We start from the raw sequence: 27776 nt of genomic DNA, 5'->3' as shown, positions 1-27776 counted from the left end.
AATTCAGCATCCTTACTCTAACAACCTATCTCTTGTTTGATTGTAAAATTTCATATTAAGTCCCATTTAGTCCAAAGAGAGAGTCATGCTCATCGCAATAAAGTATCCCGCCTAGCAATGATTAGTCTAAACATTTTTCTCATTACGGAGGAAAAACCATTGTGACAGTAATGTGTCATTTGGTATTTTGTCCTGTCGCCTCAAAATTCTAGAAGCTCACCACATTGACTGAACACTCAATAAAAAGTCAAACGAACACAATTTATTTTGCAAACAAGGTTCAACTGCACAGTTCAGTTTTAAAGAGTACTTAAAACACATCCAAGATCTTAAAATGACAAAACTCAACCACAAACTAAAATTACTTTGGTAAAACTAAGAGTTAAATTGCTTCAAGACTCACATTTAGATTCTGTAATCACAATTTTATTGCGAGGACAATAGAGTAAGTATTCAGTCAAGACCAAAAACAAATATATTCAATCGAACTTACACACATGAGAATTAATGATAGATTGAAGCTGCTTTGATATATTTCGTTATTAATATTTTCACCCTTTAGGGACTACGAGTGTTTTAGTGCAACTTAGAGGAGAATAATTGTACGAATGAAGGATTGTATCTCGTACAGCCGTTTAGATAGCAGACAGATTTTAGCATACATAAAACTCATAACAAGCCCAACTATTCGGGTCGGACTTTAACATCTAATAATGCATGATCAACTACGCTTGCTTAAGCACCTCGGCGTTGTTATCAGAAGGAACTCTGTCTATCTTAGAGGAGACGTGAAGTATCGAGATCCCTTGTTGATGCCGATGTTCTTGTACCTTGTCCTGTGAGCCACAGCACTGCTAGGTCCGTACATCACCGGAGTATCCGAATCAGTACCTGTTAACAACTCTAAGTTCCGCTTTTCCATTATAGCCCCCCCCCCCCCCCCCACGTTTAATGGGCATGATATAGTCCACTCCATTACCATAAACATAACCGGAGGATTTAATTCCAATTAGTCCCAAGATAAACTGTAAGACACCCACCCGTTTTTGAGCTATAGCTCACCGGGGAGCCATTCATGATCCGCCGAATGTCTCGTAGACTAAATAACTATTGGGGGAGTAGAGTACTTAGACGCTACCTGTAGATACACAATAAATTAAGCAAAGCATTTGAAAGAACTTCAAGTCAGTGGAGGAAACAGCACTCACCTGTACCCCCTGCACTATCCAACAGACGGTCTTCACTGATTGTTCTGAGCACAGTGCCAGGTGTTCGTGGACATCCTGCTGGAGTGACAGGAGGCACGTCCGATTCAGATGAAGTCGCATCCGTATCGTGTTGTGCTCCACCGCTTACAAATTACACACAAATAATGAATATCAAGTCACAATAAACGCTTTCGAACTGATTCTTACATCAGGCAAGTTTTTCCGTTTCTGATTCAATCGGATTCAAAAACGTCGGACAGGCGCGCTTTACTACGTAACAACATCGTTGAATATATCCCCAATATAAATTTTCACACTTTAGGAATGAATAATCTCGGGATTATAAATTTTAAATATATAAATTACCTCGCACAGCTACAATTATGTTGAATAGTCTCTTTTTCATCATTTCAACCATAGGTTCAAATATTGCGTAAATATTTTGAAACATTGGCCATTTTTGTCCTGGTAGCGAATCTGATTCAGTTATGTAGAGCTTAGAACCAACTATAACTTAAAATTGATAGGGTCAATATAGTAGCAACAGGTGAACATAAAGATGAGAGAACCGAAATTTTGACGAGTGACTAACATTCTGAGCCTCGAAAAGTATCTCCTCAGAGTACTTGAAGGTTTTCTGTTAAATGTTCAGAAGACTTAATTTAGTTCTAATGACAACTAGAACGCTTAAACACGTAACAGCACTTTACCTGGACGATGGGGTGAGGAACTGGCTCCAAAAGTGCTCTGGGATGTCAAACAGTCTCTGCATAACCAGCGGGTGTTGTCTGGCCTCCTCCAATGCCATCGCCTGTAAGCAGACATAAATTGAATTAAAATACTAAAATATTACATGTAATAGAAATCGGAAATTAGCGTTCAGACCCCACTTTAGAGGGGAGGAACTATTTACTCAAAAGAGAATTTTGGCCCATCGCTATAGTCATCATAGAGGTCTATGAGTGGTATCATTAGAAAGTCTGTCGTAAAATAAATGACAAAAATTTTTGAATTTCGTTTTTTCCCCGTGAATATTTGACTGATTTTCGTTGTTTTATCACATTTTCAGTACTTTAACGCAATTTTTTTGCCAATTTTACTAACACGTGTCAAACCTGCTAACGATAGTGCTGTTGCTTTTACCTCTAAAGATTAGAAGATTGTTGAACTGTCTGATGCAACTTTTTGGCTAATTGTTTTAAAAATCCAGCCTTTCAAAAAAAGACGAAATAAACTTCTCTAGACAAATTTGCCGAATCAATACTCCTAAAAAACTTCTCAAACATTCTCCATTAACTCCAAAGAGTAATAGTTTCACTTCCGCTTCCTTTGAGAGTGTTCTTGAACTAAAATGTTGCCATTTTTTTTGCTAATTTATCTCTAACTTTCCAAAATGAATAATTTATTTTTGATTTATTGACTTTTTTGCCAAATTATCTATATCCATAAAATTTGGAACCATTAGGTACTCCCAATGGACGACCAGCAACAGCAAGGATAGTTTTGATCAAACCGTTGCATTCTACAGTCCAAAACTAATTCAGATTGTCACTCCTTATCTTGTAGAACTTATTGGAAATTTTCGTCTTTATTTGCCGTTGTTTTTGTAGCCGTATAAAAAACTCTGGTCAATTACAGGTCTTAGCGGCATCCTATGGATGAATAAAGGAGCCTATTTACTGATTTGAGCTGACAGCTAAAGTTTTTTACTGGTTACCGTGTCTCAATAAATACAGGTGGCATATCACATTATTCTTGTTCAAACAATTGATTATATCTTAATCTTTACGGAACAGATTATGGTTGTAATGGCTTCGACGCCGTTTTCTCGCAAAGTTTAATTGAATTTTTGTTTTCTGTATTTGTCGTTTGATTTTGTAGACGTACAACATGTTCTGGATAATGACAGGTCTCAATGTCTTCCTATGGAACAAACACCTATTTAAGATTTCAGTTGACATCTAATGGTTTTCAGTATTCAAAAATTATTTATTCTCAAAAAATATAAACATATTCTTAACTCTGCCGTTTTTGTTCTTTTTTGTCAGAATTTTGCCAAATATCACTAAGACTTTTCACGAATTTTTTCTAGTGAAACAGAATTAATTTAAAATCATTAATTTTGTCTAAAATAGGTTTTGTTGGCTCTGCTTTGACTTCGTTCAGTATCTTTTTCAATGAATATCAATGAACATCAATGAATATCATTTACATCCAAAACATTGAGTTTTGGATGTAAATGATATTCATTGATGTTATTTAATTTTGTTGTTTGTGTTGTCCCAGAATATTATTAATGGCAAGTCATATCAACCCTCTGAGGTAATATTTACTTTACTTTGTGATTTGAGTTGAGAGCATTTTTTTCAGACACCAACAATTTGAACAATATTTGAATTTTTGATAGTTTTCTAACTCTTCTTTATTTGATAGAAAATTAGCCAAAATGTGGATGAGCAGCGTTGGAACATTATATGCAAACGCAAATTACACAGACTACTTGATGTTAATTTTTATATTTTGAGGTTGTGTTTAATTGATTTGTGCCTTAGTGGTTTCATTAGTAAACAAGCGTTTAAGTAGTTTATTACGTAGTTACGTTTTTGAACTGTTTCGAATATTACAATTAAATAGCCATTAAATATTTCAAACCTTAATTTTCGCATATATCTTGAGTTTATAACGTTAAATTTCAGTGAACAAAATTTATGTTAAAAAATTACACAACGAGAACTAAATAAAAACAAGCTGTTTTTATGGTACATCTCCTTTATATATTTTTTAATACACCGCCGCTAATTAAATTAGCGGATTCAATTCGGAGGGAGCTGAAGATTAAATAAGACGCAATCAGATGCAGTTAAAAACATCAAATAATGTAAGAAAATCAACAAGAAACTGAAGATACGCTGAAGATTTTTGGTCTTCCTAAACTCAGATGTCATGCTTAAAAACTAACGAAAAAACCTATTGTAAAAATAACGCAAGAGCAGCTTCTTGATCAAAGGAAGTTTTCCTGACCACATAAAACTGAAAAATGTGGAATCATTGCTAATTTGTCAAACATTTGCGAAGACGACTTCAGATCAAACTAATTCATTCATGAGCCCAACAAAAAATAACCTGCAATGTTGAGTAAAACCAGGTGGATATCTAATAGACAAAGAAAAGCAAAAAGCGACAAAAAGAGGTTAAAAATTAACAAAACTTTTCTGAAGTAAATAGCTTCAAAATCAATTTTGTGCTGCAAAACCCACCTAATACCTCAAGTGCAAGTCATGAAAAAAGTTCAATTCCCCCTGATAGTCAAATAGCTACAAAAATTTCCAAAATCTTTGTTGTTCAAGATTTTACAAAAAAGCGAGCAAAATTGACAAATAATATCTATATATTAATTCAGCGTGGACAAAAAACGGCAAAATGCTTAAGCCATTATCTCAACATCCTAACCTAGAGACTGCGCCGAGGTGGAGGGCTTGAACGGGGAATTTGTCCTATATATAAATCTAAATATTTAACCCCCCCCCCCCCCCACACACACACACACACACACACACACACACGCACTCCTCATCAAAACAGCGCCAGGTTGGAGGGGCTCTACGTTCAAGCTTCACACCCCCCCCCCCCCCCCTCTATACCAGATCCCCCTAACGTTTCCCACCACCACCTCAACAACACAGTGCACCACGCCCCTCATCACTTAAGAGCAATTTTAAAACATTTGGAAGTGCGGAGAAGGATGTTGAACTTTCTATTACGCATATTGAAAGGGAACTGGAAAATAATATAAGTGCATCCCAATATTCTGATTTGCGGAGAAAAATGCGGTGAATCATTTACCGAAGTTAAAAATCAGCCTGTGAAATTTAATTCGTCAGCTCTTCTTTAATTGGCTTAAACATTGATCCGCTCAACCCCAATTTACAAGAAGTGGGGTCGATTAGCTGTTACGCAACTGGCCGTGTTCCTGCAACCAAGGAAGAGGTACAAAAAGAACGAAGAGAATGAGGCGACAGTTCCTACAGGGAAAGATGAGACTTTCTCAAAAACGACGACAATAAGAAACCTGAGTAAGATGGGACGGTGAACAATACCCAGAGTTCAGAGGCATGTCCGACTTCAGCTTCGAAGGGTACTTAAGTTAGCGCTAAATTTGGCAAAAAGGGCATATTTTAAAATGTAATGCACAGCGGAAGCTTCAAGCGCAGTGAAGAGAATTTAAGTTTGTCAAAGTTTGTATTCATTTGAAGGATCATGTTAGTGCAGTTAACAAAACCAGTTCATGACAGGAATTGCAGAGATCAACAATCAAGTAAACGGTTGTAAAGCCGGTTGTTATTGCGAAGAAAGGTGTCAGCCGTGGTTCGGAGAACTTTTCAGTGTCATTGATATCAGATAAGTGAGGAAAATGACGTCAATGACGCTGTCAAAGCTCCAGAAAAGAGCTCACAATATGAAGAAGTTTTCGAATGTGTTTTAGAGGAGGGATTAGAAAATCATTGATTGACATGAAACATTGAAAAACATCGATGCAAGTGCAAAGTTTTAGTGTTTCCTATCTTTAACTGATTTGAATTTCAGTTTTATACATTTTGTGATATGTTATAACATATGTTAATGTGATAACAATTGCCACGTTATATCTGTAAGACCTTTTTCGTTTTTTTTTCCGATTCGTTTCTGTTTTGATCAAATGTTATTCAAAGATTTGAACGTTGGGTCTGATCTTTGTTAACTAGAATTATGTTTCCGGGAATTAATGAAATTAATATAAAAATATATAACTAAAAAAATTATCTCAGATGGGCATTCATATTCCAATAAATTCGCTTTAATGGCAGCAGGTTCAAATTTTAATTTAAATGTTCAGATGCATTATAGGAACTGTGTTCTTATTGACAATCAGTAATGATTCTCTAGACTAGGTTGATTTTTGAATCAACAAGTGTTCTTTTGATTAATTTCATGTCATCAATTGGTTAATACTGAACGAATAAGGGATGCTGCTTTAGGAGGAGTGCAAATTACTTTGCGAGCGATGACTCAGCTTCTGAAATGTTTTTTAACTTCTATGCAATTGCAAGGGTCAAATCTCAAAAAAACTTTCAGCACAAAAAATGGCGATCATCGTATTGTCATGGAGATATACGCATAAATACGCTGATTACCATCAAAGAATTTTGACACCGCATTACATTGTTGTGACAAAAAAAGCAACGCGAGTCTATCCTTACAATTTCAACAGAAAATTGAGTTGCTCTGGCCTTTGATGGCAAATAAAAGCACTACTTGAAGTATTCACCCAGAGTGAAAAAAATTCTGTTTGCGAGAAAATATTTCTTTAATTTCGATTTGAACTCTCCAGCCTCTAACGCAACATTTGAGGCACATTCCGATATCAAATTTATCAATCACTTCCGAAAACATCTCAAAAGGCAAAGGTTATGCAGGCTTGAAACTATTCCTCTGCAAAATTCACAAAATTTTCTTTGTCTCAAAACTCTTGAAACCCCAGTTCTAATTCTCAAATAAAAGCAACGGTCTCCCTGATTTCTAGAAACTATAAACACAACCGATTAACGTCGGACGACCGGCGAGCGTTTGACTTCGTCAGTAGCTAGCCACAGTTTTGTGATGCTAGCTTTAGGTTAATTGAAGGGGCGTGATGTGAACGCAGCGGGGCGAGCACTGAGGGGGCTGGGCTGACGGTGGTGGAGACAACAGTGAGGGGGGAGTGAGATGGGCTCTTTAGAATCAAGTGGCCCGTACGGCCTGAACGCAAGGGTGGGGATTGGTGGTGAAGCGAGTGGTGGTGATCAGCGGGGGGGGGGGGGGTTCAACCTCTAGGAACCATTCTTCACACCATAAGTGTAAATAAGTCTAGAAAACAGTTTCTGTGTACCACATGTTTGGATGATAGTGAGCTGAAGGACCCTTAAGAGAACTTAATGCCCGCAGGGCGCTGCCTGTTCATCCTGTTTTTGAGCACGAAAAATCAAATGGCTCGGACAAAAAATTGCATTAAAAACAGACCGACAGGACTAATATAAAAGCTAAACTTCGTTTGAGGAATTAAAAAAAATGAGCGTCACTTCTGGTATTAATGAAACGTTGCTGACAAAAAATCACCTCAACTGCAAATTGTAACCAGATCGTAAACATTTGGTCAATTCACTTCTTTCTAAAAACGATAAAAAATATTTGGAAGAGTTTTGCAGTTTTGATGTTCTAATTAAATTAAAAAGGCAAACCTGTTCAGTATTTTCTGTAACCTGTTAGCACTGAATTACTTGTGACTTCATTTATATTCATTCCTTCATATAAGTGGAAAGAGACTTTGCTCTATCAGTGTCATGTCAAAATAATTAACCTCTTTCGAACACATCCTAAATTCAAAATTTTTTGCAGGTTGTTTTTTCAGTTTCAAATTTCTCTTCAATAGTACCGATCATCTATTTTAAACCTTCAAAAAACTTTTGAGCAGCGGTCTGCTGATATCAAAATAAAACAAAAATCGAAAGAACATTGCTCGAACTGAAAAAATTGTCAGATCTTAGTCATTTATCAATTGACGTCATTCTAAAATTAAATATCTTAGTCAAAAACATATTTGCCAGAAACTAGCCGCAATAGCTTCATCGATCTGAAGTCGCAAAAACAGTGAAAAAGACAGACGAAAAATAGTTTTCATTAAAGGACGAGATATTACAATTTCATTAGGAATCTGCTTAAGTTATAGCTGCCTCTATTAGCTGCTCTCAAATAACTTTCATTTAGAGTAACACACATCCACTTGACCTTCTCTCTTTGAATTAAAGTAATGAAAAATCAATTTAAGAGTGAGGAAGCCATTTTTGAGGTTGAGGTAAGTCACGTGTGACCAAATACATAATCACGCGAATGAACAAAAAAAATCGCTCCACTAAGAGTGAGAAATGATGTCACGCAGTCATGACAAGTCCTGAAATTAAATTAAAAAAATTTTTTGTAAAAAAGATAAAAAAAATACCCAAAAGATTGCCGGGAAATAGCCGCCGTTGATTCCCATAACTCTATTGGGATTGAAAGAAAAGAAAAATTCAACAAAAATTGATTTTTGTATAAAAACATTTTTAAGTGCAATTTATTTTGATGCCATTTCGTAATTTAACAGTGAGAGGCTACATGGTCTAGTATCAATACCAATAAGCATTATAGATAGTAACTAAAACTTATGAGAACAAAGTTCAAGTATCGGGCATCTAAAAATGGGCTTTATCCCGTTTCTATTTCTGACAATTTTTTATACTGACTCTGTTCATTTTGAATTGCTTTGCTGAGCAACTGATGTTCAAAATAACTTTTAGCAGAAAGACAAAAGAGTGAAACTAGCTTAGAATAGTCGAAAGATTTCACGCAAAATGTCGAAAAAGCGGCAAAATGGGAAAAGAGAAAAAAAGTTCAACAAAGTAAAAAGACATAGCAGGAAAAGTCCTGAAATACAATCCAAAGAATTGAATGAAATACTGAGAACTAAAAAGAACCTGACCAGCAGATCAATTGAACAATCCCAGCAAAAAGACAATCTCAAAGTTGAGAAATTAAAATAATCAAACAAAATAAATAAGAAAATAATCACGGATAACTCTTGAAGCTTTTATCATGAAGGCCAAATATGATACAATTCAATATACTCATTTACTCACGCACAAGACATGAAAGAGACTCCACTAAAGGTAGACAAACTCGAGAAATTTGACGAACGTAAAAACTGACAAGTGCAAAATTTAAAGAAAGTTTCTAAATTTTGCGGCAATAAAATGTTCATAACCATTTTTGGTCCGTGGTGTTCTGCCATATAACCCAACTGCAAGACCGAAAAAGTTTTGTGGGCCAGCAGAGATAGTTAAACTCAGAAATGGCAAAAAAATTTAGAAAAAACAATTACAAAATATTAGAAAAACTCATGTTATTAAAAAATTGATAACCAACACATTACCTCTAAAGAAATGTGCAGTTACTTATTCATTGCCACTAGAAAATATGCAGTAACCTAGTATTGAACCGTAGAGGAAATTCCGTGGCCTTTGATGATTGAGAAACCTAAAAAATGACAAAAACTTCCAAAAAAATTGCAAAAACTCGTGATGTTAAAATGTTCAAAAGCCATTCCATTAACACTAGAAACTATGCAGTAACCTATTATCAAACACTGAAGCAGGTTTCTTGAAACCTAGGTCTGAAAAAGCTCAAAAAATGACAAAAAAAACTTATTAAAACTTTTTAAATTGTAAAAATTAGTATAAAATTGCGTGTTTATATTTGGAGTACCAAAACATATAGCTCCTAAAACGATCATAGAAAATAATTATGCCTTGAAAAAGACCTTTATCAACGTTTACAAACCTCAATTTTAGACTGGTCCAACAAAAAATTCGAAAAATGGCGAACAAACACAAAAAAATTGGAACATTTTGGGCTCGAAAACTCCTAAAAATGACCTTTTAACCTTGAATTACGGCCTTTCCAGTAGCTTCGCCACTCTAAGCAATTGAAAGACTATTAAGCGCGTCTAAGGGCCTCTAATGAACGTTGATGACCGCTGAGCTTTACCTGTTTATCTTGTTCTGAAAGCTCAAAGTCATGAAAAGTGTGAAAACATCTTACAAAAATAAAAGAAAAGACAGAGCACCAATACAATCCAATTCTTGGATTGTAAAAAAAATTTAGGAGCGCTATAATAGCCGGCTGAGAAGATGAGGGCGGCTATTAAAAATTGAAAGAAAAAATCACCTGACAAGCCGACCAACTAAAAATTCAAGGAAAACAGAGAAATATAGTTTCACAATATACGAGCAAAAAATAAAAGCAATCACAGTTTATATACTTGTAGGATCACCTTACTGAATGATATGGTGTTCGATCAAAACTGTTCAAGAAAACTAGGATAGCAAGAACACAAAACAGTCACTAACTTCTGCCGGATGCAAAAAAAACAGAAATTACCATGCAGGGATATGATGAAAAGTACTATTGAAGTGCCATACAATCATAGTATGTGATAGCTGCTTTTCATAAAATTCAAGGATGAAACATGGATAAGTAATCTTCCACAAAACACACCACTTACTCGGTTAAGAAAAACCTTTGTGTTGACAGCTTATCTACTAACGTTGTTTTCAGTGTTTACACACTCAGCCGAGTGTCTGATGAGAGTGGGTCCAAATATCTTGCTAAGGTTGTCACTTCCCATCGAGCAGTGCTTCCACTGGGCCACCCTCTTCAGATGCAGCATGATGAAGGAGAGTGTATCCCGGTTCACAACTGGAAGCTCAGAGATCAGAGAAACCAGCACTCTGTAACACAGAAATTTTTAGTCTCCTCCGGTAATAATATTGGCGTCTTTCGCATTATAGCCCCTATTATGCTTTTGTCAGGGTAACATAGTGCGAGGGAAGGCGCTTGTGAAAATGGCGGACGTTTCAAAATATAGAAAAATGAATGCTGATTAATCCCCATTTCTTACTACTCACCCTATATGTAAACCGGCAGTGCTGCCTATTGAATACAAAAGTGGTTGCTGGAGTTGATAAAGGAAAGATAGAAGAAGTGATTTGCACTTACGCGGCTGCATCTGAGCTGTCCATGTCTGCAGTGTTCATGAACTGTTTGTGTAGTCTGTAAGAGACAATTGGCTCCTCCATTCTCCTGATGAAGTCTTTCATCACACTGCACACTGTGTGTATGTCGTGGCCACTCAAGTAGGGTGTCTTGCTTCTCGAAATCTGGTCCATAATGTCACCAACAATCCTAAGCCAACACCCTTATCTTATTCAACGTATTATATCACACAAAACAGCACTCCTGAACTCGACGGTGGCCTATCCTTGGCCGTATTCAGTCTTTTTTTCTTGTTTTCATGTTTATTTGTTGGTTTCCCATGTTTTTCAGATTATATCAAAAACATCACTTCCGTTTTACATGAGTTTTCTTTCATCTTTTTGTTAGCAATCATTACAAACATGGCGCTTTACACAAATCAATCGCCAAATATGGCGACTTACATTGATTCAATGAAGAAGTTAATACTGGGCATTAACATCTCCTTTATTATCCAGAAATTTTAATTATGACCAATTTTTTTGTCGACAGCGTCACCCTTAAATTGAGTTATGTAAAATACCATTTTGCAGCTTTCACACATAGAAAATTATTTGCTTGGATGTGCAAACACTTCTAACTACTTAAGACCTAACTATGAAACTACTGTTATCTCGACATTGTGTACATTACCAGTCTAAGTAAATTTGAAACAAACCTTATAAAACAGTATTGGAGCACAATACAAAAAGAAGAGTTGTTTACTTGTGCGTCCCTGGAATCCGGTAGAGTCCAGATTCTGTTCGTCCTCTGGCTTCGATCTCCTTCACAATAGTGGCCAGAACTTTGGGCACATAGGGTGGCTGAGTTGGGCAGAACTGAGCAAGTTTTCCGATCGATTTGATTCCACTGACTACATTCTTGGGACAGGGTCTGAGCAAAGCCTCCATCTTGCATGCGGAGTGACAAACAAACTTACAATTCTTGCATTTATGTGCTTCGTTGCTGAACTTTAGTTTCTTTCCGCACACAGTACAGTCTTCAGTACGTAGTATTGTCTTCTTTGTGAAACAATGCTAAAAACAACAACAAAATTGATAGGAATGTGCAAGTAAATCTTTTAAATCCAACACAATTGTGTGCTCAACAGGGTAAGTCAGTCTCGACTTGTTTATAACAGCTGTTGTCGATAAACAGGTGAGCATGGCAAAATAAAATTGCATGAAATCAGAAACGCAGCTTGAGATGAATAAAAAAACTTGGTAATTATTTAGCTCATTTGTCTTGTCATCGAATGAAACAGTTTAAAATAGTCAAAATCACTAACTCTTTTGTCAAAACTTATTGGCAAATGCGGCAGTCAGAATTATGTCTAACTAATGGCGTCAGATCATTTATTGGACGTAACTTTTCACAGATTTTAGCTTGCTTCATTCAGTGCTGGCAACAGGTTACGCTCTGAAAAACCAGATACGACAATGTTCATTAATCACCATATCTCACCTTTGCTTGGTTTCCAACACTCTCCAAGCTCGCAGATGATGAACCAGTACTGGCTAGCGCATGTACAGCAACTGCACTGCTGCCTCCTACATGCGCACTCATTGGCCACTTTGCATGTAGGGGCTGCTGGTGATTATGGTTGTCGTATCTAACGTGCTTCTGCTTGGGCGTCTCCTCCGGAAGATGTACACTTGACCGCCGTTTACTCTTTCTCTGTATTTCCTAATAATTCAAACAAAAGCTGTTGGTAAAAAGACATCCAGAACTTAGGCTATTCAGTATTGTTATTGTTCAGAATCCTCATTTGTTTTCTGTTCTTTTTTCAGTTTTTTAATCAGTGTTGTAACCAATGACCTTGACATTACAACTCCCGCCGCAGCACAAAAGACTTGGGAGATCAACAAGAAAGAAAACATAGCAAGCAGACTGCCAGAAAATAGCCGAATAGCTTCGTAGATCTGCACTCTCAAAAATATAATAACAGACACAAAAAGTTTATTAAATCCTCAGATGTTACATTTTGATTAGGAATCTGTCAAACTTATTGATGCTTCTAATAGATGCTCTCAAATAACCTTCGAGTGGCACACACACACACACACACACACACGCACTTGACCTTATCTCTTTGAATTAAAGAAAAGAACAGTCAACTTTAGAGTCAGGAAGTCATTTTTGAGAGTGAGGTAGGTAAGTCACGTGTGACCAAAAACTTCATCACGCGAAAGAAAAAAAATCTTGCTCCACAAAGAGTGAAAAATGACGTCACGCACGCAATTCAATTGAAATTGCATGAACAAATGAGCAAAAAGCAGTTTCTGGTCGTAAAAACCTCTTGAAGACGAAATAAAAAACATAGCCGGAAGAATTCCGAAATAAAAAAGGAAGACTTCCGGAAGCGACTCGAAGCGTCGCAACTTCACCAGCAAAACCATAACTAAAGACGAAACCATTAATTATCTTAAAATTTAAATTACCATTATCATTATTTGTCTTAAAACGGTTATTCCTTACCTCATCAGCTTCGATGAAAAAAAAATCGGTAAAAATGTTATACCTCATAACGATAAAGATTTGACGATTGACATCATTGAAACTAGCTAACACCAAAACAAGTCAATCATTCGATATCATAAGAAAAGAATCAAATATTTAAATCTAAAGACATAAGGTTGACAGAAGCATTCACTGAGATATCTTCATAACGCAAACTTTCAATTTACTAAAAATATCTGGTGGTGTTGAAAATTGGCCAAAATTCTCAGACGGCAAAAAAATTGATAAGCTAAAAAAACGGACCGGCTAAAAACTCACGAAAGAATTAAACATATTATTCAAAAAAAATCGGCGCTACACAATTCACTCTGCGACCTAAAAGACAGTCGGTAAGCATATTTCAGTCTTAGAAATAAAATTGCCTTCATCGAAAATTGCTTTCCACAAAAGTTGCTTACCTCAACTGAAATTAAGAGGACTTAAGAACACACTAAACATTTTTAAGAGGACTTCAGAGCACTTAAAAATTAGAAAAGAAGATTAAGATAGATTTTTTTTCTTGTTGGAGATAGCAGAGAAAATGAAATCAAAATACTGCCAAATAAAAAGAATCTTGAAAACAAAAGGAACAGAGTAACACTCAAATATAAAGAAAAATAGTTTATTAGAAATCTGGCCCCAAAAAATTCACAAAAACTAGGTATCAGTAACAGTTTCTGAAACTAAACCTAGCAAAGCCTAAGAAGTACATTATATATGAAAACTATTGCAAACCAAGAAAATTTTGAGAAATCTATCAAATGTGAAAACAAAACTTTTCAACGAAAGGCAAATTATTGAGAAAAAACATTCTAGGTGAAAGCTAGAATGATACGGGCTAGAGTTTATATAATACAAAAACAATGCCAAAAAAGAAAAAAGAAACAAAAAGACTACTTCGAAAAATCAGATAGAAAAATTAAGTAGAAAAACAGACAATTTTATACAGCATTCATGGCTCGGAAGATTACATGCCCAACTTATTGTCTATTCGAAACAAGTTGCAACAGTTTCAATAATTAGAACACTAAACAATTTTGCAAAAATAGTTGTATAAATTTTTCGTAAATTTTGTAAAAAAAATATATCGTTAAAACTGCGTTTCTGAAAACAATTTCTCAATGAGTTACTAAGATAAAGCCAAGAACCATACTAATTATTCAAAACACAAAATAAAAATTCCCCGCTGTGCACAAAAAGACTTTATACTAACTGAAAACAAAAAAGTGGACAAAAATCGGATTAGTATATTTAAAATCCTACAAAACAAAAATGAGGTAAGCTATAGCTAAGTGGCTAATGATTAAGCTGTCAAAAGGTCGTTGCCAGATACACTTGTTCTCTAGAAAAATGTCCTTTCAAAGATACAAAAATAAAGAAAAAATGAAAAAAAACATAGCTGGCAGATTGCCAGAAAATAGTAGCTTCGTAGATCTGCAGTCTCAAAAAACAGTAAAAAGGACAGACAAAAAAATTCGTCTTTTCAATGAAGACTGATATGTTATATTTCGATTAAAAATCTGTATAAGTTTTTGCTGCCTCTATTAGCTGCTCTCAAATAAACTTCATTTAGAGTGACACACACACCCATTTGACATTATCTCTTTGAATTAAAGTAAACAACAGTCAATTTCAAAGCGAGGAAGTCATTTTTGATAGTGAGGTAAGTCAAGTGTGACCAAAAATTTAATCACGCGAATGAACAAAAAAACTCGCTCCACTAAGAGCAAAAAACAACGTCACACAGGCACTTCAGTTGAAATTGCATAAACGAATGAACAAAAAGCAGATTTGAAGTGGTTGTGACGTCATATGGTCGTAACAAAAATCGCGACGACGAAATAAAAAACCAAGAGAAGGCCAATAATAGCCCCAGCCATCGCTGTGCGGCTATTAATAAAATAAAAAAGATATGTGCCTATTTTGCACTTAAAACGCATTAGGCGTTCAAAAACTTTGTGGTATCAATTTCAGCGAGCTAGATATTAATGCAGCATTGGTCAAAAACTATTAATACAAAAATATGCAAGGAAAGAAATTGAATCAAATGGATGAAAAAACCGTCAAAAAGGAGTTATCTATAAGCACCATTCTCTCAAAAACACTTTTCAAAGACGAAAAGTCATTCACTGATTGAAGCGCATGATCAAAAACCTCTTGCTCAGAAGAAATTAGTTCACATGACAATTTTACTCGTTCGCTTTTAGGTCAAAACGAGTCGTAAAAAAACCAAGAGAAGGCCAATAATAGACCCAGCTATCGCTGTGCGGCTATTGAACAAAAAGGACAAAACCCCACGCAATTTTTACGATGTTTTGATTCAATTGTACCAAATAATAATTAATCTTTTTTTCTAACTGATCGACCAATGAGCTTGCGCAGCAAGTGTTTGTGTGCTGTTGACAGGAACAAATTTGAACTTAGGTTCAAGTCAAAGCTACTCAGTTCATAACATGCTTTCTAAATATTCTTTCCCTCAAACAAAAGCATTTGAAAGAGCTATCCGGATGCATTGAAGTTGCACGTTTGACAAATGAGTATCGCAAAAATCAAGGCAATGAATTCAAAGAGTGACTGTTGAAATTTGATATCTCGTAGATTCTCAGCCACTCAATTAAGCTCCCTTCGTGAATTTAACGACATAATTCATAATCGTGGGGTCCAAAACCGAAAGAATTCCACTTCACACAATGAATTTGTCTCTAACAGTTTCCATGAGTCGCACATATAGAGAAAAAAGTCAGGATCGTAGCGAGCAGGTCAGTGACTTAATGCCCTGGGACTCTACCACTTTATCCCGTTTCTCAAGACAAAAAGTCACGAAATTTGTTGGTCAGACAAAAACGATCGAACTAAAATTGCATAACAAAGACCAACAGGACTAAAAAAGATATATACTTTGAAAACAAATAAATATTACAGGCAGATTGCCAGAAAAGAGCAGCTATTGACTGCCATAACCCCGATTGGGATTGAAATAACAGAAAAAAAAGGAAAAGATAGCTTGTCCAAAAATTAAAAAAGCGAAAATTTTTTTCATTTTGTAGTTAGACATACACCTGTTTCATAATGAATGGATACAGGGGTAGTACAGTGACTAGTATTAATACAAAACCTTATAAAACTTAAAAAAAGCAAACTAAACAAGTTACGTAGCGTGCGTCTAAAATTGGACTTTGGGTTTATCGCTCTTCTATTTTTGATTTCGTTGTTCCGTATTGAGTCTTTTCATTTTAAATTGCTCGGCTGATCAACTGCTGTTTAAAAGCGCTTTGAGCAGAATTAGAAAAGAGTGAAAATATTTTGAGAAAGCAATAAGTAAAAGTTGAACAAGCTGTGAATTAAGGTAAAGTAAAACAAATTTTTATTCGACAAAGTAAAAAAAATAGGCCTGCTACAATATTTGATTGAGTAGGTGAGGGCCGCTACCAATAACATAACCGATTAGCAAACTGCTCTCAAACAACCCGCGAGCAGCTGGCTGGCTTCAATAGTAGGCAGCTGGGGCTTAGGGATGCTAGCATTAGCTGGTGGGGGGTGGTAAGCGAAGTGGGGGTTAAGCGGTAGGGGGTTGGAGGGTTAAGCGGTGAGGTGGAGGGTTATGCGATGAGAAGTGAGTAGGGTTATGGGAGAGCTGGACAAGAAGGGGATCCAAATTTCCAGGTCTCGGGAGGGTATACGGGGGTGTCGGGAGGGGGTGACTGAGGGGGTCTAACTTTTAAGACAAAGAACTGCCCCATCACACACTGAAAAGGTCTCCTCAGAACAGTTTCGGTGAAAAGCATACTGAGACTAGTAAGACGCCAGGCCTTAAGAGAGCTGCACGGCCACTTAATGCCCTCCGAGCATTACCTGCTTTTCAGGACGAAAAGTCAAATAAATGAGACGAAAAATCGGTTAAGCAAAAAATCGCATTAAGACCACAATTTTTTGGGTGGAAAAAATCCGCCCTCATAGGGTTTCCCCGCGACCTCTAGAACTAACTGCAGCCTGCCATCTTAACTACTAAGATATGACGGCTTTGCTACTTAATCGATCATATTTTAGCAACAAACTTCAATTCTGAACAAGAGCAATTGAGACCACATAGAAATAAAGTCAAGCTTAAAAAAGTCACTTGAAAGCAAAGAATGTTTAAGAGCAAAAGTGCAAAATGGTCAACAAAAATATTGCATAAAAAAGACACGCACGTTTACAGAGCCCTTGCATTTAATTCACAACATTTGAGGGGAAAACAATCAGTGTTGCATCAATTGAGTACGATTCAAATTTTAAAAAAAGGTCGCGCAAAAACTAACTTTGATGCGCAGTTCCTCCTCGGAAGAGAGAGCGTCTGCTTGACTAGTGCTGGTCTCTCCATCACTGCACCAGGATCTCCTCCCGGCTAGGTTAAAATCAGGTGTCTTGTTGAACTTGTCAGAGAAGCGGGGTTTCCTCTTGGCCTCCTCTTTCTTCAAAGTGTGCTGAAATGTTGCCATGTCCAACAGCTCACGATCTTTGTCCGCTATAAACAAAACATACGAGTATCTATCAAACTTTCCAATTGCTATTATGTGGCGGTCTTTTTGAAATCAGAATTAAAACCATTTCAAAGCCTGCCGGAAAAATCACCGGCATCTTAATATTGTAATTGTGAGTGCTTTGGGTAACAAGTGCAGTTTTAAAAGTGCTTTAGCCCGCAAATTCTAGAACAAAAATTATGTGGAAAAGGCGGTAGTTCCAAATAGTTTGAGAACTTTGTCTTCATTTGCGAACAAGCTGTAATAAACATAGCTGGCAGATTGCCCGAAAATAACCACAATAGATTTGTAGATCTGCAGTCTCAAAAAAAAACAGTAAAAAATGATGGACCAAAAAAATAGTCTTTTCATTGAAGGCTGAGATGTTAAATTTTGAATAGAAATCCGTATAATCTATAGCTGCCTCTACTAGCTGCTCTCAAACAACCTTTATTTCGAGTGACACACATTCAATTTTCAATTGAACTTATCTCTTTGAATTAAAGTAAATAAAAGTCAATTTCAAAGTGAGAAAGTCATTTTTTAGAGCGAGGTAAGTCACGTGTGACCAACAATTTAATCACGCTAATGAACAAAAAATTCGCTCCATTAAGAGCGAAAAATGACATCACGCACGAACTTCAAATGAAATAGCATGAACGAATGAACAAAAAGCACATTTGAAGTGGTTGTGACATATGGTCGAAACAAAAATCTTACCGACGAAAAAAAAACATTACAGGCAAGTCCTGACGTACAGTTCAAACAATTTTCATTGACTAAACAAAAAACTAGACCTAGAACGGACTATGAGTGAATTAGGAAAACCACTTCCAAGAAAAATCGATCAAAAATAGAAAAAAAACAGAAAATCAATGTCAAAATGCCGCATGTGAACAAAAACAACTATGAACAAAAACAGCGAGAAATAAAAATTTGGTTCAAACAAAAAAACTAGGTCTGGAATGAACTATGAATGGATTGGAAAAAGCATTTAGAAAAAAATCCGATCCAAAAAAAAAGAAAAGAACAGTAAAAATCGAAGTGAAATTACCGCATGTGAACAAAAAACAACTATCAAGACAGCGAATTTTTGTTCAAACACCATTTATTCACTCTGCTTTAAAATTAGATCAAAAAACTTTACGCCGCGAATCCCTTCGCTTTTTCGCTCTTGTCGGCGTGACCAAAATCACTACTCCAGTTTGACTTCAAAAATCATGAAAATGTGTGAAGAGATCTCAAAAACACAGCCGGCAGAATTCCGGAAGCGACTCGAAGCGTCGAAACTTCACCAAAAAAACCAAAATTCCAGCTGAAGCCATTACCTTTTTGTATTAAAACATTAACTCATTACCTCTTCAGTTCTGATCTAAAAATTGGTGGAATTTAGACCACTGTCACCAAGAGAAACAAAATGCAGCCAAATTTTAAAATTATTGAAAACGTTTGGTAACGTTAAAAAATCCGCAGTAATTAGGATGGAGAAAAAACTGATAGGCTGAAAAGGTTATCAAGTGCTCTCAAACAATTCATGATTGCGAAAGCAAACGGCAGATAATAATATTACCTTAAAAACTAAGTTAAATTTTTCCAAAAATCATGCTCAAATTTAAGAATCAGAAAACCACTACAATTAGGTTACTAATCACTGCAATTAAAACAAAAACAACACTTCTTTCCTCCTTGTTGCTAGACAACATGATTTCATACTAAATCAAAAATTAAAATAATCATAGAACAGACAAAAGCAACAGAATAATATTCAAAAGCAAAAAACATTTAAAAACAAAACCAAGACCGAAAGAAAAATACAACAAACAGTAATAAAAAAATGGAAAAGGCTATCTAGAAAACTCTCAGTACTGCCTTATGTTGAATGACGTCAACTGCAAACAAAGAAAGGACGAAAATCTAAAAAGCTGAAATCATTCAACTTTTTTTATAACTGAAATAAACATAACCATTATAAATGTAGGTACCAGGACAAAGCTAGAATGCTACAAAATAGAATGTTACGAATACGGACACAAGGAAAGGAACACCGTAACAGACACTAAAACTTGATTTTTGAAAGTTAAAAATCAAATTGAAAAAATCGAGAAAAACGAATACGTTTCATTGTTCAGCAATTGATACAAAGAAAAGACAACGAGTTATCCCAGACAAAAATTCATCCTCCTGAACAGAACAAAAAAAGAAAAATCAGAATTCAAACATACGAAACATCAAAACATTTTGCAAAAAAATTTATGAAAAACGGAATTCATTTATGAAAAAAATATTAACTGTTTTTGAAAAACTTAACGCTAAAAAATGATTAAATGATGAACAAAACTAAAGTCTCTCATGTTGTACAAGAAGACTTCCTAGTAATTAAAACCAAAATACAGACAAGAAACACAGAAAAATTGGAAAAAAACTACAAAAATCGGATAAGCATATGTACAAATTTATACAAAAATACATCGATGTATAAAGAGGCGTTGAGTATATGAATTATCAAAGGAAAGCTGCCATATTAACTGATTTTTGACAAAAAGACGACTGAAGGATCCAAAAAAAAATATGTGCCAATTTTGAACTTGAATCGCATTTTCAGGCTCTGCAAAACACTGTGATATCAATCTCCGAGGTTAACATTTCAATATAGCATCGAATAAAAAACATTTCTGCAAAAAACCAAATTACAAGCAAAAAATTGCCCACTTGGACGAAAAAACGGCTAAAGACAGTTATCGTTATCTTTATGTGCCATTCAGTCAAAAACTACTTTTCAAAGTCAAAAAGTCATTCAGTACACGCTGCACATGATCAAAAACGTCTCTCGCTCAGAAAAACTAGTTCACACAGCAATTTTTCTCACTTTCGCTTTCAGGTCAAAACAGCGTCTGAACGAATAGTACTTCCGGTAAAAAAAACCTTAAAACCAATACTCCTCTTCGAGTTGTAAAAAAAAGACAGCGCCCCAAAACAATTCAATTTCTTTGAATCGTGAAAAACCAAGAGAAGGTCAATAATAGCCCTAGCTATCGCTGTGCGGCTATCAAAAAAACTTTCTGCACATGGATACATATTTGGTTTTTGACAAGAAAATATTGCCTGCAACTATCAATTTCAATTTCAATCAGAATACATTGGCATGAACAGTTGCAGTATTTTCTGCGCAACAACTGACCAACCTAGGCGGCTGAGATGAGCATCTCTGTTAGAACTGCCAGAATTTATCAAATCCTTCAGCACGGCAATCAGCCTACTGTAATCATCCAATTCTTTCTCGTACTTAATCCTTAATTCCGCTTCTGAATTCGCAGCCAATCTCACGTCATTTAGAGAGAACTCAAGACGTTGAACTTCGTTCTTTAGCCTCAGGTTCTCTTTCTTCAAGCGATCCACTTCTTCTGAATTACTCATGAAGGTCGCCTGATAATGTTGAAGGATTTCAAGAATTCGGACCATACTCGATTCTGTTGAATGTTGCAATGTCCGATGGTGGGACTTCATTTCCACTAACTTCTCCATTCCCATTTGGAGTTTAGTCTTTGAAGACATTTTTGCTAACTGAAAAAAATTTTCAAGTCAACAACCAACACGCAATAAACTGAGAACTGCCTTTTAACAAGGTGCCACGATCAACTCTTAGTTTTTTTTGCACAACTATATGATGACATGATTCAACTGCAATGGATGGTGCCATATTTAATTAGGCCATAGACCCAACCCCTTCTCAATTGTACGGTCTAGCAATAATTTAATCATACAAACTTTTGCAGACAAAAAATTTCAACAGGGAAGGAACGTTTAAGAATTTCATTGACGCGAGTTCTTCTCAAGCAAATCTATGCAAAATTTAGAACACGCAAAAAGCGGCGGAAAACAGAACTCAGATATACAGCTTAAATATGAATGAAAATTTGCCATAGAGCACCATTTTGATCTAAATAGAACAAATCAATTTAACAATCATTGCGAAACTACATAAATCGTAGTAATATTATTAAATTCATAAGTCTTCCTTAGAAACGAGTCAAAGAGTTTAAAGCCATTAAGAGCATGTAAGCCTGGATATGAGGAAACCAGCATTGCTTCAAATTTGATTGACGCCCCTGTTTTGTTATCAAGGGATCCCAAACTTCTACCCGACACTCCGAGCCATCTTAACGGATTCGACTCTAAATTCTGTAACTGCACTTCAAGCTGTAACAGTCGATCACTACAATTTATGATATTCAACGTAACCGGAAATGGAATTTCCGACTTGATGACGTTCGGTAGCTTCTCGACTGTCACTCGGATCTCGCCTGGGTTCAGAACCCTTCTGAGTAGATTGCTAGTTTGCAGTCTTCCCCGCTCGCCCATTTGGGTTCTCCAAGTTATGTCAAGTTTGCCTGCAACCTGACCTTCTACTGATCTGTGAATAGCATTGGGGTTCTCAGGAGTTAATTTGTATATGTACTGCCTCGTGTCGCGTGGGTTCATATAAGAGATACCGTCGAAACTATATGACGCACTGTTCATATCTGTCACCTTATACTGGCTAGACGGCTCGAAAGATACATTCTCCATAACCATGGGAACATTGGTTATATTCTGAATCTGTGCTTGTAAATATATGTCGCTGGTCAGGGGGTTGAAAAAGGTTGTTTTAACATCCAAGGGTTTAAGAACTTGAAACTTTTGGTTCTTTTTGAACTTGTTCTTTTCTCCGTTCACTGTGACATACGTAACATGTACCATGATATTGTGAGCTCCAACATCTTTAATTTCGTGGTTCAGAACTATGTCAATGGATGTGTCAGCTTCCAGGCATTCCAAAGGAGGGTTACCCGAGTTGAGGAGGTGAGTGGCTGAGGTCGTCTGAAGATCGATTTTGATTGCAACGTCCTTCACCTGTTGATGACTGTCGTTGGTAACAGTAACGTAAAATGAATATGGTTCGCCTAAACAGCAGCAACATGCAATCCATTCAAAATTAGATTTGGGTATTGGGGCATGGAGGCAATAATTTTTTAGACAATGATAGCGGGGGTGTTAAATTCCTCTATTTACAGAAGGGTGCTGTAATTGACATCTAACAGCAGACGATTAGCTCTGTTCTGCCCGCTGATGAAATCAAAAATAATTTTTGTTCCGCTAATCTTTCGTTAAAATGTGTCTGCTCTACAATTATTCTGAGTCAATATCAAAGAAGATATTGGAAATTTAGGTTGAATCAAATGAGTGTTTTTGCATTGTATACCATCAAAGGTGCAAATTATCAATTACGAAGTCAAAGAAAAGGTCAAACTGAGCTAGAAACAATTCAAAAGCCGAAATCATTGACACCGATACACTCTCCTTTTCGCCCGTGGACACCATATGAATGACTAACCCAGATACACGTTTCCCAATTCAGTCGGCAACATCATCATCTGAGATGTGGCCAGAGGTTTCTCACACTCGGTGATGTCCTTGATATCCTGAAGTGCCATGCCTGTGACGTCACGGTAATCAGTCTGAATTGGTCGACAGCTAACGAGTGATGGCTTGGACAGTCTGTGCATCTTGACAGACAAATAGTGATCCCTGTTAGACGGCATCACCGTTTCACCAGGCATCATTGTATTCTTAGGCTAACAACAACACAACTACTATCTGAAAAACTGGTTATCATAGCAGACGCATTAGAATACAACCACATCAATTATATCAGAGAGAACCCAGTGACTTCATGGCAACAATAGAAGCATAAGTACAACTACAAAAGTCACTGCGATTCATTGACCTGAACAACTGTTAATTTATTATCGCCAATGCTCTTCAACATCTACATGAACAAGCTGCCTCTACCCCCGAAAGATATAAACATCACGTTTTACGCTTTAACTGCATCTCTTAACTTTAACTACACCTCACCCACAGGTTAAAAAATTACGTGACATGATAACTCCATACCTAAACACTTTACACGACTGGCTATAATTAAGAAGACTGGCAAGAATCAGCTGAGAAATCAAGAAGAACAGTAATCACAACATGGGCCAAGGATGCCAAGTTTGACCCACACCTCACTATCAACAATTCACAAATACCAGTCGTCAAAGTACTTGGTGTCACCTTCGAGAGTATGCTCAATTTTGGACAACATGTAAGGAGCACCAAAAAAATTACAAAACCGCATAACATATTGAAAAAGACTGCTGGTAGCGACTGGGGCTGCACAAAAGACTCAACGACTTACAAAGCTATCGGTCGGAATTTTCTGAACTACGGTGCTCCCATTTGGACTTCAACAATCAGCAATACAAACAGGAAACACTTGCAAAAAAACATCGCTCTTCGCACGATTACTGGCTGTGTAAGAATGTCTCACATCAATGACTTATACAATGAGTGTGAAATTCTGCCTGTTAAAGCTCACAGAAATATTAGCAGAGTAATTTCTAGCCGGCAGTTATCAGAGCCATCGTGCTGATCATAAAAAACTTTTTCAACCAGTTTTCGTCCCAATTAGACCGACACTAATTGATACTTATAGGGACCGCGTGAAACAACACACAAACAATAAGGAGCAATTAAATCGAAAAGAATACAAAAATGCGCTCAAAAGATTCCAACGACTCACGGTCCATACTCAGTTGAACAAAGACAGCAAGCAACTAAGTACACCTCTACCAAAGATAGCAGAAAAAACGCTGCCTAGAACTGCACGTATCCGATTAGCACAACTGAGAACTGGATACTGCCCCCTGCTAAACTCTTACTTGAGCAGGATCTGTGACAATGTTTATAATCTCAGTCCCAAATGCGACGTAAACCACATTTTCAACTGCAGTAAGAACACCACGGACCTGAAAGTGGTGTTCCACGGACCTGTGGGAAAGACCAGCAGAGGTAGCCAAATGGCTGGACTTAAAACCATCAGTCCTACACTGCACGGAATAATCCGCCTTCCAAGCCCTTTTCCTCCGATGTTGACGATGCCCCTGCTGGGCCCAACCCGGGGACCGCATGTCGTTCACCATGGCGTAGATGCAGAAAAGTCGCCGCACTACAAGCAAGTTGTGGATAGGCAGTCACACACTACTACGAATATATCTATTTTTGTTATGATACAAATGCAACTAGGGTACCCGTTAAAAACGACAATAAACGCCGGTTTTTCGCCGAAATTTCCAGCCAATTGCAGCTCTGTGCGACAGCTACAACAACAACAACGACTGCTAAGTCTGTTGTCTCCTCAGCGTTCAATCAATGTCTTTAGAACTTATAAGTCAACATCAAACTTTAGAACTTATAACAACGCCCTCAAGAAGTAGTCAATAAATGCAACAAGATTAACAGACGGATCCATTAATTCATGACAGGGGCCGTTTGTGATATCAAGTTCATATCAAATGGCCTACCTCGATATCAGACTCATTTTATTACAATGGTCGAGACCGAACGTCAGAGAAAGTACTCTTATTAATAATGACTTAAATGGAGTCATTAAACTATTTCTTCTACGTGTCACAAAATTGTAACAAACGAACTCACTTTAGAACGAACCAGTCTACAGCAGTCCTCTCAAAGTCAATACACAAAACATAAAAAATACTCTGACTCTTTTCGCTAAAATAGTTCTGCAAAAATAAATTTGTCAAATTATAGCCACAAATTAAACTAATAATTAGAATCCATATTTCATCTGTGTCGCTCTTCTGTTCATTCTGTTATCTGCCCATTGGTTCTTCAGCTGCACCTCTCTGGCCTTTGCTTGGGTCACTAGCCAGTTCAACTGATGCTTACTCTTTGCTCTTCTCTGCTCTGGATCACCCTTGTCCTGATGACGCCCACCCATTGGACCAATACCTCCTGGGAATTCTTGCTCTTCTGAGATGCCTTTGGTCACTTGGATGCTCACATCTTCAAGTTGATCTTGAGCGTTGACGTCAACAATCTCGATATTCTCTCTCCTGCGACCTTGTAGTCTGTGCAAGACATCGGCATCAAGATTACTGCTGGTTGTCGCAGTTGCCATGTTAGAGGTCTGGAAAGAGTTACCAAATGGATGTTCATATGATCCACTTTCATCATCCGGATAAACTTCGTCGTCGTAAGAATTGGGTCCAGTCTGATCGTAAGCTAATTGGGAAGTACTTGTTGTATATGGGGATGAATAGAAACTGTTCGATATACTGCTACTTTCTGACGAGTGGTTCCCTGATAGATTGAAGTACGATACAGCATCCGATGTCACAATATCATCGTCTTCTTTTTGATTTGAAGATAAACTGTCGCAACTTCTATCCTGTTTTGCAGAGGTCATTTTGATATTATTCGCGACACTCCGAGACTTAGTAGCTGCCATCTTCTGTTTGTTTTTCACCGAATCAGGCACCATCATTTGCGTTTTCTTCAGATCAAAAGACGTTCTAGCTTTTGGAAGAGAACCTGAAAATATTAATGCAGTTAATTGAACTGTTTATTCCCACCAACCCAAGCATCGGGCAGTTTTTTTTAATTGATGCTGGTTGGAGTAGCGTAAAAGGAGGTGCAGTTATCGATCACATTTAACATTCACATTGACAGTTCATAATCTGACCAAAAAAGTTGTGGTTTTAAAGATTCCTGCCATCTGTTAAAATGAATACGAAGCATGTTATCCAAAAAATAAGGACTAATATCAAATTTATATCAAACAATAATCTTTATATGTAACCACCAAAAGTAACTTACATAAGAGTGGGTTACTGAACTCTTTGCCCTTGGGGTCATCGCCAGTTTTATGCAGCGTTACATTTTCAGAACCAGCTTTCTTCCATTTATTGTTCGACTCTTTCGAGGCTCCCTGTTCATCGTTAGAATCGTCCGAATCAGTGGTAGAAATTGATAGATTTAACTTTGATTTAGCTTCACTTTTCTCGTTCAGAGATTTGCCAAGAAGCGTCGTTAGTTTCTTGGGAATCGCGATATCGTTAAACATCGACTCCGTAGCTTTAACTTTTTTCTTTTTTGGTGGCGGAAGGCCTGAGAGCATGTCGCTCACTGAAGTTGAAAAGTTTAAACTCGTAAAGGTCGTAATAGAATCATCAGCTTCAAAGTCTGAATTGACATCACCATTACTAAGATTAGAAACAATTGTACTTTTCAAAGTTTCATTCGCAACTCGCTTTTCGCGTCTGGAAACTTCTGCGGGGGAATCGATTTGCTTTGTTTTTTGAGAATGTTCGACGCTCGACAAAGCAACAGGTTCCTGTGATGTACAACTTTCATCACAATCAGATGTTTCACTGTCAGAAGCGTCATAACTCACAATTGACAACATTTTGATCTGAAAACGATTCGAACCACTTGACTAGAGTATCTTAAGAAGGCCAACATTGTTTTTACCATAATGGTTTACGTTCAGCTAAAAAAACATTAGCTGGCAGATTGCCAGAAAATAATCTACAATAGCTTTGTGGACCTGTGGTCAGAAAATAAGAAACAAGACCGAAAGAAAATTTTTCAACTACTGAGATGTATTTTCATTTCGAGAAATAGCATAGCTTAGTTGTTGTTCCAATTAGATAAATTCAATTAAACTTTAGTTACAGTGATATATCCTCAGTTGACCTTCACTCTTTCAATTAAAGTATGCAAGGAAGTCCTTTTTAGTTGACGTGAAGTCATGTGCAAGCAAAGTTCATTATCACAGATGAATAAAAACGCTAGCTCTCATAGGAGTGAGGAATCACGTCACGCACACAACTCTTTGAAATTGGATGAACGAATGAACAGAAGGCAGATTTGAATTGAGCGTGAAAATCACAGGTCGCAATAAAAATCTTGACGACACAATAACATAGCCGGTAATATACCGCAAACAACTCGAAGAGTCATGTAATATATAATCTTTAAAATGACCTTTCCTTTATCAAAAATTATTTAAAAAGACATTATCAATTGCCCAATAAAAATATCGAAGCTTTTTTGAAAATGGAGA

At 36.7% G+C, this 27776-nt stretch overlaps 3 protein-coding genes across 3 annotated transcripts; all 3 read right to left on the bottom strand.

Moving 5' to 3' along the window:
* Nucleotides 1-247: 247 nt before the first annotated feature.
* On the bottom strand, nt 248-21384 carry LOC142344482 (uncharacterized). Its single transcript, XM_075396145.1, has 9 exons — nt 21010-21384; nt 17627-17832; nt 12294-12515; nt 11556-11866; nt 10815-11000; nt 10363-10546; nt 1919-2019; nt 1209-1351; nt 248-891 (listed from the first exon to the last, which is right to left on the bottom strand). Exons 1-9 carry the CDS (start codon nt 21377-21379, stop codon nt 773-775), a joined length of 1842 nt encoding a protein of 613 aa, XP_075252260.1. The 5' UTR covers nt 21380-21384; the 3' UTR covers nt 248-772.
* Nucleotides 21385-21710: 326 nt separating this feature from the next.
* LOC142343949 (trafficking protein particle complex subunit 13-like) lies at nt 21711-23482 on the bottom strand. The gene is made up of 2 exons (XM_075395357.1): nt 23199-23482; nt 21711-22767 (listed from the first exon to the last, which is right to left on the bottom strand). The coding sequence occupies exons 1-2, from the start codon at nt 23425-23427 to the stop codon at nt 21791-21793; spliced, it is 1206 nt and encodes a 401-aa protein (XP_075251472.1). The 5' UTR covers nt 23428-23482; the 3' UTR covers nt 21711-21790.
* Nucleotides 23483-25426: 1944 nt separating this feature from the next.
* Nucleotides 25427-27118, bottom strand: LOC142343948 (uncharacterized). The gene is made up of 2 exons (XM_075395356.1): nt 26528-27118; nt 25427-26242 (listed from the first exon to the last, which is right to left on the bottom strand). The coding sequence occupies exons 1-2, from the start codon at nt 27114-27116 to the stop codon at nt 25479-25481; spliced, it is 1353 nt and encodes a 450-aa protein (XP_075251471.1). The 5' UTR covers nt 27117-27118; the 3' UTR covers nt 25427-25478.
* Between the last annotated feature and the right edge of the window lie 658 nt (nt 27119-27776).

The sequence above is a fragment of the Convolutriloba macropyga genome, chromosome 8 (genome assembly GCF_964194025.1).
Source record: "Convolutriloba macropyga chromosome 8, txConMacr16.3, whole genome shotgun sequence".
NCBI classification, from domain to species: domain Eukaryota; kingdom Metazoa; phylum Xenacoelomorpha; order Acoela; family Convolutidae; genus Convolutriloba; species Convolutriloba macropyga.
This window is presented reverse-complemented; position numbering and strand designations above follow the sequence as displayed.